This window comes from Rhea pennata, chromosome 2 (genome assembly GCF_028389875.1).
Source record: "Rhea pennata isolate bPtePen1 chromosome 2, bPtePen1.pri, whole genome shotgun sequence".
Classification (NCBI taxonomy): Eukaryota; Metazoa; Chordata; class Aves; order Rheiformes; family Rheidae; genus Rhea; species Rhea pennata.
The window spans coordinates 35,838,445-35,854,781 of record NC_084664.1 but is presented as its reverse complement, the minus strand read 5'-3'; the positions used below and the strand labels follow the sequence as shown (position 1 = coordinate 35,854,781).

The window sequence follows — 16,337 nt, the reverse complement described above, 5'->3', positions numbered from 1 at the left end:
TGACAAAACACAAGGTTGGCTACCTCCCCACCAGATAGACTGTGTGGGGTAGCCGGCTGCGCTTCTTGGAGTGTGTCCTGACAGCGCTGTGCAGCAAAGGTGCTGTAACACAACCTAGAGATATTCTTGATAACCTATCTGAACAAGTGTTGTGTATTGCTTGAAGGGTGTTACTTTTAAATAAATCTTCGATTCCACTCGTTATAGGAAACTTAGTGTTCTTTTGTCTCGCAAGCCTAATTGTTGTGGCAGGGTTTTTCTTCCCACTTCTCTAGGCTGGTACTGTGGCCACAGCGTAGGGCTGTGTCCAAAATCAACTTGGAAACCGAGATCAGTGATGAGTGCTGCAGTCCTCTGACGCAGCCAGACTTGTTTGGACAGAACACGTAGCATTCAAAATCTGAGACGTAACAGTTATTGCTTATGCACGTCGCTGTTGTGTGTGCAATCGCTTAACACGGCAGACTGGAGCAGAGGAGTGCAGAGAGCGAGCGACAGACACGCGGAGCTGGTGGCTCAGTTTGAGCATCCTGGTCAGCAGTGTAAATCCTGAAGTGAAGTGGCTTGGGACCAGCCCAGCTGAGAGGACCTCCTCCTCTCCCATGACTGATCCGTGGCCATAATCAGCAGGTGACGTTGACTGTGTCCGTGTGACATGCTGGCACTTCTTCAAAAGTTATATTACCTTGCCTTTCCTCCTCAAATATGTTTCAGGTACATAGACTTCTAATGCATGCTATGGGAGATAGCCTTATAAAAAACAATATATTGACCACATGGACACAAAGCCAACTTTGCACAGTTTTCCCTTCCAAAAGCCTGGGTGGAGCTAAGTTTTTATTATTATTTTTATTATTATTATTATTATTTTATTTATTTATTTTAACTTTTTTTTTCTTGATGAATGAGGTAGATCTGTTGGTGGTGTCTTGTAACTGATAGTATTTTAACTGTTAGCTAAAGCAGCAGAAGCCCACAATCTGTGTCTTTGAATAGTGATACTGCCTTCTGAGTGTTAAGGTACTAGTGTTCACCTTTTAATTAGAAAGCATGTAAGCACAGACAAAAAAGACATTTTTCCCTTTACGTGAAATATAAAGCTCTGTGTATATGCATGCTTGCAACATGTATCCTTACTAAATGAATGCTAGTTTACATAATTAATACTTCTATATGCCATCAGAGGTCATGTCTAATGTTGCCATGGGAACAGTAATACTGCAAATTCAAAGTGGTGTGTGATTATAAGCTTAGATTTATTTTTGTTTTGTTTTTATTTTCAGACACGCTAATGACAACTATAATTGTATTTAATGCAAAAAACATCATAATGGCAAAGAAAAATTACCATCTAAATCAGTCTTTTCAGTATGCAAGTATCTGTCTGGGGTGAAGGGAGGTGGTGCAGGTACAAGCTGCATGTGGGAGTGAAATATATTCTCCATCAAGTGCTTAGTGTCATCACGCTATCGATGGATGAGTGATTTCAGGCACTGGTATTTCTAAGAGGAGGTGCCACATTCATTTAGTTAAAATATTTAACTTCCGCGAACATCGGAAGGGAGAAAGGGGCTGGGCAAGCACGCTTTCATAGAGAGCTCAGGAGCAGACAACAGTGACAGATGGAATTTTTGATCTGAAGAATGTGAGTGACTAATTTGTAAAATATTTCTTCAAACGTTGCCTTCTTGGGTAGGGAGCCTCTCGCCTCTGAGCAGGTCTCGCTGGAGCGAGAGCCAGGCTGCTGGGTGTCGTAGCAGAGCACGGGCAGTGGCTGCCATGGTCCTTAACGAACTTGTTTTATGAAAAATTTTTTGACTATGCTGCAAAGAGTCCTGCTGGCTGCTGCAGCCCGGGAAGGCAGAGGGTGTGAGCTGGCAGGCGGAGGCGACATTGCCGTGATCGGGGCTGTTTCCGTGACCTGCGTGAGGATGCGCTTTCCCAAAGGAAGGGGCCCAAACATGTATTTGATGGACTGTGAAAACAGCAAAATGCAAGGCAGGAGGGTTTCCTGTAGCTTTGACTCTTGATGGCACTGGCGGTACCTCCTTCAGTCACTTGTGCTCCCGAGGGTCATGTGGGGGACAGGGATGGCTCCCCAGACGACAAGTGCTGGGCAGAGCAAGGCAGGGACCCGTCACGAGTGCAGTTTCCCTTGCCGTAGCAAAATTCATGGCTCTTTCCACGATGCTGGTACAGAGTGACCTTAGTTAGGGAGCCCATGATTTAAATCAAGAGGTGAGTAGATACGGTTTCTCAGGAATTTTGCATCTAGAAGACAGCTGGGAACTTCTTGCCGAGATTGAGAAAACAATGGCAAATTTAATTGCATTTGGTAGATCTGAGAAAAAACAAAACTAAATCTGGAATGATATCTTTTTTATTTTTTTTAATTGTCTTTACTTTCGTGGGGGATGGGATGAAACTTAGTGTTAAATGCCTTTAAAAATCTAGGCTTTGGCTATGATTACTTGTTGTGGTGCTGAAGGACTCTCAAATTGATATCTTACCTGACTATAGCCATAAGTTTTGTGCCACAAAATTCATAAAATCAGTAAGTCTTTCAGAACAATTAAATAAAGGTATATGACAGTACATTAAAAATCTAGCTGAAACTGTCACATGTTTGAATCTTGGGTCAATGCTCAAAATTCACAGTGACCTTACAAAAGCTCTGGGCGTTTTCTTCTATAAGAAACGCATCAGAACTCTATTTGCTGTGTCTTTGAAAATCAGTCATTTTGGAATTGCTCTGTGTACCTGAGTCTGTGCTGAATGTCAGACACCTTCCCTCGAAGATGAAGCTTCCCAGATGACGTTCACTGGGATTAAACCACAAATGATTTAGGAGAGAGTTCAGTTTGTGGCTCTTCTGGCTTGGGCGAGTCAGGTAAACTCTATCTTTTGCCTGTAAGACATGGCAAACTCTGCATTGACTCAGAGGATGAAAGAAAGTTCTCCCTATAAATATCTATATAACTAGTTGAAGAAATGATGATAGGTATTCGTCTGTAGTATCCAGCTAAAGAAGTGAACTTTTAAAGCAGCTGAAAAGCAACTCCTTTAGTATTCTTGAGTTATTTTTCCACATCATCATGCTGTTTTGGCCAACAATTGTTCACTGCTAATGTAATTAATGTCCCAAAATGGAAAATGAGCTTTTCTCAGTTGTCTTAGAATGTAAGATAGTTGTTGTCATATAGAGCCATTTAGCAGTATATAAACTGTTTTTAAGTAGAAAAATTCCAACCCTCTTTCTAGGAAACATATGCTATATATGGTAGTTATTACTGTACACTGTTATGAAAATGTGATAGATATGTAGCTTAGTTGCAAACTAAAAGCTTCCTCCTCCTTCCTCCTCCTTCCCCACTTTTGAGGAAGAGTGAGAAATCTTAAGTGCTGATTAAGATTAATTAAGCGCAAGATTTTGTATTAGTGCTTGGATTCTGGTCTAAAATCATTGAAAGCCAAAGAAGCTTGAAGCGTTTTGGGAAAGATGCAATGTCTGAACTTGTCAAATGAATGTGTGGAAGGGAACGAGTTGGGATGGACGTCAACCCGGAGCTTACCAGCATTTTCTAGAAACGGTGCTTGTTCCTGCCACGGACAGCTTGAGCTCGGGCTGTAAAAGAAGCAGGGCTTGTGCAGTGGCACGTTGGGAGGTGCCAATCCCCTGCTCTGGGAGCTCTTCAGCCTGTTGGCCACGTTCAGTAAAACATAACCCAAAAATAGAGACCTCAAGGATGTTCCCAGCCAACCAGCAGGTAATAATATGTTCAGGTTGCATAAAAGGGAGAGACCGTCCGGACTCCTCCCCTAGTTGGGATCTCCCTTGAGAGAGATTGCAGTAAAATGCCTTTTGGGCATTGGAGATTCATGCAGAAGCTCAACCCTGAGAGAGAAACACATAGGAAAACAAGTTTCATTAGTTCTGCTGTTCACGTTTCTTACTATTCTTCTAAACATAGCTTTCTATGTAATAAGGTGCTTTTTAAATTCAATGGAGTAAAATTACAAAATGTCAGCTTTGAAACTGCCTGAGCAAATTTTAATTCCGCTCTTTTTTTTGCTGTGTGCTGAATTCTTCTGTTACGGGAGTGATTACACTCCCACTCCATCCCTAGCAGACTCATGTCTCATTTGGTGGACAGAAATGTTTAATGAGCAGTGATCAGTTACTCAATATTTTGCTTTCCTTGTTGTCCAGTGGGGTTGCCCTAGGCCTTATTTATTGCCAGGCCTTATTAAACACTGCTCTAAAGACGAGAATTACTCGTTTTCTCCTAAGCTCTTTACTGTCCTGTTGGAGTATGTCACAGATGTGGATTTATTCCCTGCGAGAGGAGGGGGCATGTTATCCTCTTTATTACAGCTGAGGCTTAGTGCCATATACCACTTCTTACATGCAAAGCTGCTGCTCAGTTGCAACAGCTGTTTGAGACCCAGAGGCCTGATTTTCAAATGGGACACCTAGGAGAGGAATATTACTTTTTTACTGGCTCCCTGTGAAAATTTAGGAGACTGGCAAGCACCATCCATCATCTCTGCAGCAGAGGCAGGCACAAAGCTGTTGCTGAGGGCAGCGGTCGGTAAACTGGCTATAACTCCATGCAGATGTGTGTGTGCAGAGGGACTGGATTAAATGCCTGAATTTGAAAGCCCTCGCTCCAAAGCGTAGGGTTAGTAGGGCTTTTTAAAGAAAATATTGGCGGGCTCTTTAACATGAGATGGAAATTCCCTCGCTCCCACTAGTATTTTTAATTGAAATTTTTTCTTTAAACAAAAACACTGTTAACTTTGGTCTGAGTCTAAGCCTGGTGTTCCTAAATCACCCCAAATCAATGTATGTTTCAACAGTGTCAAAGTTTCATATTGTTAGCCATCTAAATAATGCAATTTTTAATAAAACTCAAAATGTCTGTCTTGGACAAAGACATAAGTTCCTACTAATACGTTACCAGCATACTGCATGTAATTCAGTTACTCTAGTATTTCCTGGATCTTTATTGACTCTTCTGTTTGTGAGAGCAAGCTCGTCTATATTTCAGAAATTTGTCATTTTATACTGGCTCCTTCTGCTCCCTCCTTAGAAAGGAGGAGACCAGCAGGTCAGGTTGGCTTCGAAGCACCTTGGTTAGTTTAAATTGCCACTTTGAGTCTTTCCTCTTCATCCTTTCTCCTGTCGGGACTATCATCATTTCCTCAACAGTATGAAGGGGGGCACTTTTCTATGGGTGCTGTCCAGAAACTGGATGTCTGGAGGTGTTTTCAGTCACTAGGGTAAATCTGTGTACAAGAAATGCATCTACCAGACTGTGCTTGATCTTCAACACTTGAGCCTTGTCCCTGCGGGGAAGCAACAACAATTTGCCAACTAATGCAGAAAAATGCAACTTTGGAGCTTGCCGTAGGCAAGAGCCTCTTTGAGCGTAGCAGACATCTGAGTGGACTTGCCACATGTTTAACATCACCCTGAACACGTGTTTGGTGTCACGCTGACAGTGTCGTCTTCCAAAGCCACTCCAAAGCTTTAAACTGCTGGTTAACTTTAAACATGCTTACAGCACAACTAGCTGGTGAGTTGTAAGGTGTTTCAGCATGACGCTAAGTGATGTTTCCGGTGCCACTGGTTGACTTGAAGCACTTTATTTCCTGCAAAGAGTGAAGCATGAGCTGTGTCTTGTACCTCTTTCTGTCACAGCTAGATCACTTATTATGAGAACTCCAGCCCAAAGCTGTGCTGGCAGAAACCTGAAGGTAGGTGCTGTGATACCAACTTAAAAGGTTTTCCCTCTGGTGCAGCTTTAATTCTATATGAAAAAGTGATTTAAATTAAATCAACAAAAGAATGCTTGTGAGATCTTAAGCTGTGTCTCCTGAGGGTTTTGCTGATAGGGTTGCACTAGCAAAACCTTTTAAGTGTGGAGAAGCCCAGAGCAAGCAAGAGCTGACTTACGGTCCTAATATGAAGAATTCAATACAAGAGTAAAAATAAATAAATAAAAGTTGTGTAATCTAAGTCTTGATTGAAGAATTGTGAATGTAACTTTTCAGCTAGGAATGTTTTTAGCTTTGTCATAAAATTTAAGAAGAGTAGAAGCCTACCTGAATGATTTCCTTTTTTATTATTATTTCCTAAGGTCCCACATGTGATTGTGTGTCTTTTCTTCTTTCTTCTTTCCTCCTCCTTTCCCTCTGCAAATACAGAGCAATAGAAAAACTGAACGGGTTTCAGCTTGAAAACTATTCCTTGAAAGTTGCATATATCCCTGATGAAATGGCAGCCCAGCAACCTCCGCAGCAGCATCCCCAGGGAAGACGTGGATTTGGACAGAGGGGTCCTCCCAGGCAAGGGTCGCCTGGAGCGAGCACAAGGCAGAAGCCGCAGTCGGACGTTCCTCTGCGGATGCTTGTGCCCACACAGTTCGTAGGAGCCATTATTGGAAAAGAAGGAGCGACAATCAGAAATATTACAAAGCAGACACAGTCCAAGTAGGTTATTCTACAAAACTGTCATTGTATCCTCTAATATTGGGCCCTTGTCTTCTGTGTAAAGGTACAGGCAAAATTTGTGCCTCTCTTTTTATGGGGTAAGAATGTGTTTGTAGACCACTGAATAATTCTGCCTTTTCTTGCTAGATGAATCCCCACTACTGGGGAAACATCTTGTCTTAGGAATGTAAACATGACTTCAACTGTATAACTCGGTTATACAGCTGTCAGCTGTCTTGTATAACTTTTTTTCTTCCATCTTGGATGTTTCTAAAGGAAGCTCAGCCTTACAAATACAACAAAGCACAGTTTTCCCATTGGGGTAAACTGTGCAAGCATGGTTTGCTAGGAGACAAGATGATTGTGATGGTGTACGGGTTATGTGCCCCCCTCTTAATCTGGAATGTTAATGAAAATCAGAGCCCTTTAGAAAGTTTTGCTAATAAAATGATCTTGGCTGTGGGGAGAAATCTGATGTCTGTCTTTCCTCCCATAATGCTGTCACAAAAATGGCCTTTGGAAGACTGCTTCTGTTTCCATGGAAGTGTCATTTTTGGAGACCACGTGTCCATGTTCCATGTTGCTTTCCAACTTGTGTGTACAGTATTGCTTTTTGTACTTGGATAGCAAGGAGTGTGGTGCTTGATGCCAGAGAAGGTTCAGTTATAGATGTGCTAATAAGATTCTAGGCACAAGAAGTGAAACGGAAAGGGCTATACTATACTAGTCTGTGGAACACATGCAGCCAGGGTGGTGACATATCCAAGTCTTTAGGTGCTTGTTCTAGCTTTGCTTTAATTCAGAGCATTATTAGGATTTATAAATATTTTAAACTGGTGGGGCCAAAACCAAACTTTTGTATCTCCCCTCACTGCCCCTCACCCCTATGCATTTCTGGTGAATAAGTTCATTGCTATGGAGTTGCAGACTGCACCAAAATATGGATTAAGGAAATGCACAGGAGGCAAAAAGCAAGCTGCTAAGTGACTTAAGCAGCTTAGGGCGCTAGGGCCTAGAGATGCTGAAGGAGATTGTTTTCAGTGAGTGTAAATCCCTACCCACAAGGAAGAAATAAGCACAGATGCAAAGGGAGGGTGGGATCATATTGAAAGAATCATTGTAGGATACCACTGAACACAGGAGTACAAAATGCTGCCTTTAGTAGTAAAGAGGTACAAGTACTCAGCTCAGAGGTTAGAGCAGGCAGGACCTAAGAGAGGAGATGTATGGGAGAAGTGTGAGGTAGTGAGAGTCGGTGGCTTCAGTTCTGAGAGCTGTAAGTAAGGATAAGGGAGCACTCTTTCCCCCCTTTTTTTTTTTAATATAAAATCAGGATTACCGTGGGGTACTTTCAACTTCTCATTAGCATATTGTAATCCCAGAGGGTTTGCTGTGTTTAATGGCACTGATTTAAGAGATCTGTGGTGTCCTGACAAGACTTGATCGTAGTTTACCTATAGGAAATCAATTTTCTGGTGATGCCTAAAGTTTCTAATTCTTGACCTATGAAAAACCTGGAAGGTTGGCAGATGGAAGGCTCTTACCTCCTAAAAGAAGGCTGAACAGGAACAGTTGCAGGTTACTGGCTCTACAAATTTGACTCCAAGAAAATTGTGTTTTTTGTTGTTTTGGGAGATGGAAAATGTGAGCTCCTTCCTCTCTGCACCAAAGGTTGCCTTTGGCTTCCCACCAAGAGTGCATCATGAAATAAAATGAATTTTCAATATCAGAAAGAATTGGAAAATTAAAGAGTTTTTTTGAAGAGCAGCAAAGACAGCTGTTAACATTTGGAAGCAGCTCTGATTTGCAGAGAAGGGAAAGAGGGGAGAAGGGAAAAAGCAGCAGTGAAGAGCATGTGACCTGTAGTTATTGGGAGGGCACAAACAGTGCCCAGAGAATTGCCTTGCTGCATGCCATAATCTTAATAAATTTCTGGAGCTTTGTAAACTGGGGTATAGACCAAGGCTGGTGGTTTGGGGATGGTAAAGAGCAGAGCTGTAAGAAAGGGAATGGCAGGACAAATTTTAGGCTTACGCATAGGAAATTATCTTGAGGACGAACATAGTACTACTATGCTACCTGCTAAAGAAGTGCTAAGTAACAAAGGTCATTAAAAAGGACAGGGTGGGACAAGGCTCTCATTGTACCCCAACTGAGCAGAGTATTAGTTATTAGTGGAGGGATGGGACTGGGGATAAACCTCTAGAAGATTGGGAAAGTTTAAAAAGTTGTCTTCAGCAGTTAATCAGAGATTGTCCATAGTCTCCCCTGAATGTCTTGATGGGTGTTTGATTAAAAAAAAAAAGATATTCTAGTGTCCACAAAAATGGAGGTTAGCTGATAAAATCAGCTTTATTATAAAGATAAAAATATTTAGGCAACTTTTAAATACTTTCATACTTCATGAACTGAAACCACTTAATGTAGTCATTATAGTTCAAAATAAGTTATTTTTATTAGATGTGGAAATATGCAAATATTACTGTACAATACATGCTTACAGCTAGTGTTTTGTTTTTTTTTCAAGAATTGATATTCATCGTAAAGAGAATGCAGGTGCTGCTGAGAAACCAATTACCATCCACTCAACTCCTGAAGGTTGCTCAACAGCTTGTAAAATTATTATGGAGATCATGCAAAAGGAAGCTCAGGATACTAAATTGTGAGTAAAAGGCATTTCTTTGTGAAGGGATTCAAAATTCTGAATTCATATTGAGTGCATTTAAAGGTGTAGTCTTTAAAGTAAATCTTTTTCTGTTGCTATCAGCCGTATTTAACTAGGTGCAAGAACCAAGACTTCTTTCTTTTAGTGACCGTGTACTTGCTTAATTAGCCCCAGCACCCTTTTGCATTTCCAGCCGTTGACTGGCAGGGATGTTGAGGAGACCTGGAGCAAATCCTGAAGTCTCCTGAGCAACTAGTAGCTTTTAATCAGAGTGAACATAACAAGCCATGAGCTTTTCCCTAAAAGGTCTAAGGTGTATTGCTTCCTTACCAACATCTTTTGCTGCTTCAGTCTGGCTTTTATTTAGCAGGTATGTTATGATGAAGCTTTAGATGTGAGTGCTGAAATATATATTACACTTGGACTCATTCTGCATCTAGTTTAAACAGCTACAAGTGAATGGGGATGGTAGACACTTACAGGCAAATAGAATTTACTGATAACATGCAGAAAAATTTGTGCACTGGTCTTCAGCAGTCTGACTGGATGTAACTTTCATTACAGTACAGAAGAAATTCCCTTAAAGATATTGGCACATAACAATTTTGTTGGACGACTTATTGGAAAAGAAGGAAGAAACCTGAAGAAAATCGAGCAGGACACGGATACTAAAATCACGATATCTCCGTGAGTGTTTAGTAGCCTGATCTTCTGAAGAGATGTCTGAAACGGCAGCAATGCCACTATAGTACATTCTGGTATAGAGTTCTTCAAAATATTATGTGAGTTTTTGAAGGTGGTGATGATAACAGCCTTTCAGGACGTTTTCCATATTGTGGATTAAACTCTTTATGTTCAGTTAAATTTACTGTAAATGGTAAGTCTTCATTGTAAAGAAGGGTTAGTCAGTCAAGAGTGAGCATAAACCCAGGATGGACTATGTGAAACCTATGTTAGACTACATTTTAAATGTTTACTATTTTTAAGGTATTACATTCTACACAAGGAGGAGTGCTTTAAATTATAAGCCTGGATCAGTTCTGAGCTGTATGTGAAAGTAAGTGAAACTAGCGATGTTTAGTTTCTAGTGTAAATTAGACTTTTGAGCAAGAGGGAGGGAAATAAAGCACCTTAATACTGAAAGGAGTATTTTGGTGGCAATTCTAACCCTTTCTCTGTTGGCTTTTAGCAGCCAAACTGGGATATGTTGACAAGTCTTCTGCTTCAAAGTAATACCTCTTGATTTGTGGATTTTGAGAGCTGTTCAAATGTATCTTAGATTAAACAGAAGTTTTCACATTTATTGGAAAATTTGTCTCTGCAAATCAAAAGGGGGAGGGAGAAAATCATTGATTAAACTAAACAGCTCTGGAGAAGCTTAGCTGTTAAAGAAATCCTTACCTGGGAGTGATATCTTCAGAAAACCCTGCATTTAGAGTAATACTCTGCATAAACCTCTGAGTGTTTGAGAGGAGCCTGGAGTTACGCTTTAGCCAGAAAGAGGAGAATAAGGATTATATAGGCAGTAGGGAAAGGAACAAATTTGGAAGACAGTGTATGAAGAGATGGGAATAAATACAGCAGACAAAAATCATATGTAGCACAGAAGGTAGCTCAAATGAAGGCAGGGAAACTAAGAGTGAATGAGATCCTTCAAAAAGAGGAAATCAGAATCAGGTGAAAGAAACTGAGGGCTTCCTTGAAGGTATGTAAATGTTTACAGAACTGGTCAGAAGGAGAGAAAAGTGGATCAGTTAGGGAAAAAGCACCCAGATGGCTACTGTGTTTCAAGAAAAAGATTTTTAAGATCAGCCTGATCACTTAAAGGCATTGGTGTAAATATTTTGTGTGCAAACAGTGCACAGTTGATGATATGTCTTGAAGGAAAAAAATATTTACAGAGTAAATGGGATAATGATCTTCATTTCATGAAACAAACTTAACTTTATTGATCATGACATAAATAACACTGCCTGTAAGCCCTTGCAGACTAATTTTTAATTCAGCAAGTTAATGGTTTATATACATTTAAAATCCTGGACTCAAGATCTCACTTCTCATGCTGTGTTTGAAATAGCTCTGTGGAGTTGCCTGATTTAAGTGGTAGCTAGTACATAAAAGAAAGCATATATGCCCATTGATTCTGTTTTGTCTAATTAGTCTTTCTCCTAATCTCTTCATTTAGGCTTTTGGTAAGCTTGCCCATAAAGTTAAAGTAAGACAGCTGATTTGATTTGGGAAGCTGTTTCCTCTCTTATTTGGGGTGATTTCCACCACTTTCCTTCCTGATGTAGTACCTCAGTGCTCGCACACTGGAAACTTAAAGATTGCTTTGTGGATGCATTTTGTGCTTGCTGCTGCTTGACTGAGACATGCAGGTTGCCATGCTTTCTGCCATGCAAAGAGAAAGAAACTTGCATGCTTCTTTCTCTCCCCTTCTTGTCTGTCCGAGGCTTCCTCACTTCTCTTGCATTCTGCGCTGTTGTTTTTATTTTTTAGGGTTTTTTCCTTCCTTCCTCAATTCACCTTTTCTCAGTATATGAATATGTCATGGTTTCCCAGTGAGTTTATTCCATCTTACCATAACAGGTCAGCATTTGTTACCTAAGGAAGCACTAGATTTTAATGCTTCATTTAATGCTTTCATTTTCTATAAGCAGTTACTAGTGTTTCACAGCAAATGTTGAATTGCACACAGCTTTTGGTTTTCCCATTGTGAGGATTTGGAGGCTCTCTTGCAGTGTCACTGAGGGTTGAGTTTTTCCCTTCCTTCAGAAATCCACTGGTATTCCCAGGGAGACAGAGCTTCTTGCAGCCCCCTGCTCTGGGATGTCCAAATTTTCTGATGCCCAGCGTCAGGGCTAGTTTGGAGCGCAAAGCTGACAAGTGCTGGCACTGCTTTGCAGCTAATGGTCTAGCAGCATGTTGTATTTTCTGTTTTGAAAGGGATTTGTTCATGCGTTGTGTCTAGGCGCATCTCCACCATTTGATGCCGAACCTCAGTACGGTGGTTTCTGTTGAGTTTGCTGCGAGGGAAGAGTTTCTCCAGATTCTCAGAGAATTGTGTTTGAGCCCTGTTGTAAACTGATCTTATGCTCTCTGGAGGGCAAACTCGACATATTCGGATGTCATCACACTCAACTGATATACCTAGACTAACGTCCGCTGTTTGTTAATTAACTGCACTTTTGTTTTATCTGTAGATTGCAGGACTTGACACTCTATAATCCAGAACGGACCATTACAGTTAAAGGCAGTATTGAAACTTGTGCCAAGGCTGAGGAAGAAATTATGAAGAAAATCAGGGAATCTTATGAAAATGATATTGCTGCTATGAATGTGAGTAGTCTTATGACATGGTCTCTTTTTGGAAACTGGAATCGGAATTACTTGGGTCTAAGGGAGCTTTGGACATCATCTGGCCCACTGAGGAGCTCGCTCAAAACAGGGCCAATTATAAAGTTAAATGGGGTTGTTCAGTGCCTTGTTCCCTCCAGCTCTGAACACTGCTAAGGGCAGAAAATCCACAGCCTCTCCAGGCAGCCTATGCTATGTCTGACTGCTCTTGTTATAAAAATTTCTTTCCTGATATCCAACTGTAATTTCCCTGTTGCAATGTCAGTTGCCTCTTGTAGTCATTCCTGGGGTTTGGGTGTAGGCTTTATTTTTATTGCTTTTTAATTTAATTTTGTTTTAATGAAGGCTTTCTCTGTTTTGTTTTGAGTAGAGGAACTGAGAAACTGATTTATACTGAGGAAATGAATGAGGATTTCACTTTTTCTTGTTGCAGAAACCTAAAAGGAATGTGTGTTTATATAAAATTGTGGTTTGTGTTGCAGTTTCTGTAAGTTTCTTAAAGCAGTGATTCCTATTCTCTTGATGTTAAAATCGTAACATACAGAAGAAGGATCTCTCCTGCTTTCAGTTATTTAAGAAGGCTATATTAAGACTTTTCTTAGATGATAAGACATTTGGTTATTCAGAGATGATCGCAAATTACATAAGCGACACACCTCATTAGTTTGCTGAAGTATTACTAGCTCATATTGGGAAATGATTAAGATTTTTGATTTTTATATATAGATCTATATAACTAAATGTTATGATCTAGAATATGCTGTAAATTTTTTAAAATTTACAGTAGTCTCTGGTTTTCCAGAAATGCCTATTCCTTATGGCCTCCTTACTGGCTGGAGGGAATATTCTCCTCACCTTTTCGCTCCCTCCTATCCCGTAAGTGGACCTGCAGGACACAAACTGCACATGAGTTTGCAGTGATGTGTGAGAGAGCCCGGGGAGTGCATTTTTGCTTCAGTATAGTGAGCAAGGACATGGGCTGAGCTTGAGGCTACTCTGCAGTTTGGCAAAGGTGTGCTGAGCAACTAGCTCTGCTGCTAGGTGGATTTCAGCTTTAGTTTGTTGCCAGGATTCTTAAAGCAGTGTTTTCTGGTTTTGTTTTGTTTTTATTTCCTGACTTATTGTCTTGTCTTGATGGCCTGATATGATACCTGTTCCTGGCTGAAGTATTTTTAAAATATAGTCATATTGTTTGGCAATAATTTGGCAAGGTGAAAAATGAGACTGAAAAGTCCTGGGTCACTCACTGATAATGTATAGTTCCTATACATAATACTGCTGTTTCACTTGGGGAAGTCAGGCAGGGGACATGCAACTTCACAGCTGATGCTTTCCTAGCAAACACTTTAGCTTTTGCTGATCTTGGAGCAGAAGGATACGTGAGGGAGGAATGTGTTATAGTATGAGATACGTGTAAAATCTGGGTTTGTGAGTAAGGTTTCTCTGCCTCTACAGGGTGTTGGGTGGTTTTGAGTACAAAGCCAAAATGATGATCATCTCTAGTAATTTTGCTCATTCTGAATCTGAAACGTAAAGGTTGCACTGTTGCCTGGATTTTTATCATGAAGCCTGTGATACATTTCACTTAATTAAGTTGTAGGCAGTGATTGCTAGCTGCCTTTCCTCCTCAGCCATATTTTAAATATTATTGGTCTATGTCTAGGGTATAAGTTTGAAGTTGAGTCCTTGGGGGAATGGAGATTTAAAAAAATCTTTTTGAAAGAATATACTAACATCTTTTCAAAAGGCTCTAATAGCCTATGCCAACTAGGATTCTTATTAGGCTTAATGATCTGAATTTTAAAGCTTAAATAACTCTTCTTCCATTGCAGCTTCAAGCACATTTAATTCCTGGATTAAATCTGAATGCCTTGGGCCTGTTCCCACCTTCTTCTTCAGGAATACCACCTCCTGCAGTGAGCGTTGCCTCAGCTGCTGCTGCTGCTTCATATCCACCGTTTGGGGTAAGGGAAGTCTCAGACTGCATTAGCAGATGGTGATATTAATCTGTACAATGTTGCTCTTCGGAAAAGTATTAGATTCTATTTTCTAGCGGTTCTGAATTATTACACAAATAAACCAGATGTAAAGTGGAGTTAACAATTGCTAGAAGTTTGCAAGTGGTAAAGTACTGGTCTGCAATTGTATTCCTGCTGATCTGGAAGGGGATGGGAGAACTGTAGTCATAAAGCAGGGATCTGTATGTACCAAAAATGTTTGTTTAAATATAGTATTTTTATAAATGTACAAGCCCTATTGAAATACCATACTGCTGAATAAATAAGATTTAAATTACTCTCTAAGAAATATGTGAAGATTCCCACTGGGCGCTTATTCAGATCCAGGATTGCTTAGTAATCATAAATGAACATTTTGTTATGGAGCACAAAATACTTTGCTGTAACTGCAAGCTCCAGTGTTATTCTAGGAAGAGAAGATACTCTGCTATTCCAGAAAAGGCAACTTCATTGTACAGGGAAGGTGATTTTTTCTTCTTCATTCTTCTGTTTCTGGCCATGGTCTCTTCCATAGAAGATAAATTTTTGAAATTAACTCTAACGAGTGGGTGGCAGAGCGTAACAAACCCTGGCATGACTGACTTTGCCCTCTCTTTTGCTCAACAGTGACATCTAAAAAGTTGAGTCTGAGATTCTCCGTGAACTAGAAGAGTAAAAAAGCAGCACAGCATGTTGAACTTTGTGAAATAACTCAAGTGGGCCTATATATATTGCACTAAAGGGAAATTGTTGCCTAAATATTTTTCCCAGAGGAAGAAGCCAAGAAAATGTCATTGAAAGGATGAGGAAAAATTCCACACTTGTAGTGTTGTTTGTGGGAATGAACAACTTGGGTGTTATGAACGTATTATAAACTATGTTCAGTATAATAGTAGCTTTATCAGAAAAAATGCTCCAAAGAAAACCACAACGGAAATATGTTTATACCCAGTTATCTTACTGTTAATAACAGTGCCTCTATTTATGGCAAACAAATCCCTCCCTCCTGCCCATCCCGCTCCCCTTTAATTAGAGTGGCAGACTGAATTCACCCCCTCCCCCCCCCCCAAAAAAAGTAAGTTTTTGCTTCAGTGTGTTGTGTAAAAATGGCATCTGTGGTAATGGGTTGCCTTGATTTATTTTTCTTCTTTTTCTTTTTTCTTTTTTTTTTTTAAGAGAAAGTGGAGGTGACTTTTTAGGAGTATGTAACTTTATTTACACTGATAATGATAGGTGTAACTTCTTTCCTTTTTACCTCAAGTTTGCAATCTGCTTTTACTATTCCTGAGAGGTTCATACTGTAAGCCTATGTTCTTTTGTTCCTCACTTGCTTTATTTTCATTTCTTTTCTCATTGTTTCTTGTGCTGTGGTTCTTTCTCACTTCCACTTCAAATATGCACCTAAACAGTGTTGAATTTGGCAATTTCAGTCTTATTCTTGTCTGTCCCTCTGTTAGTGCACTTTTCTTCCCCACGGATGTACTTTTTTTTTTTTTTTTTTTTTTTTAAGCCCTCTAGGATCTCTGGCAGCTTCTGGAAATAGGAAAGAGAGATCTGGAAAAAGCCATCAAGAAGCAAGTGTAATTTTTTTTGAAAGTATCAAAGTTTTCAGCTGGAAGGACCATGCAGTCTGAACTCTCTCCCTTTTGCTCCTGTTCCTTCTATTCTCTCAATCCTTTGAACATTTTCCTTTATTCCAAATAGTCCAGATGTGCAATAAGCAAATGTGCAAACACAAGGAAAAGTGATGAGTAATAGCAAGGAACTTTTGGCTTTTGGAAGTTGGGGAGTACCAAGAAAACCTCTGAACTGAACCGAATGGC

At 40.2% G+C, this 16,337-nt stretch overlaps 1 protein-coding gene across 1 annotated transcript in view; it reads left to right on the top strand.

Annotated features, from left to right (window-relative positions):
- Nucleotides 1-16,337, top strand: part of IGF2BP3 (insulin like growth factor 2 mRNA binding protein 3) — a 116,309-nt gene that overhangs the window by 75,007 nt on the left and 24,965 nt on the right. Inside the window, exons 7-9 of the mRNA XM_062567807.1 lie at nt 9,725-9,847; nt 12,364-12,499; nt 14,350-14,481. Of these exons, the coding sequence (XP_062423791.1) occupies nt 9,725-9,847; nt 12,364-12,499; nt 14,350-14,481 (391 nt within the window). The remainder of the gene's footprint in view (nt 1-9,724; nt 9,848-12,363; nt 12,500-14,349; nt 14,482-16,337) is intronic.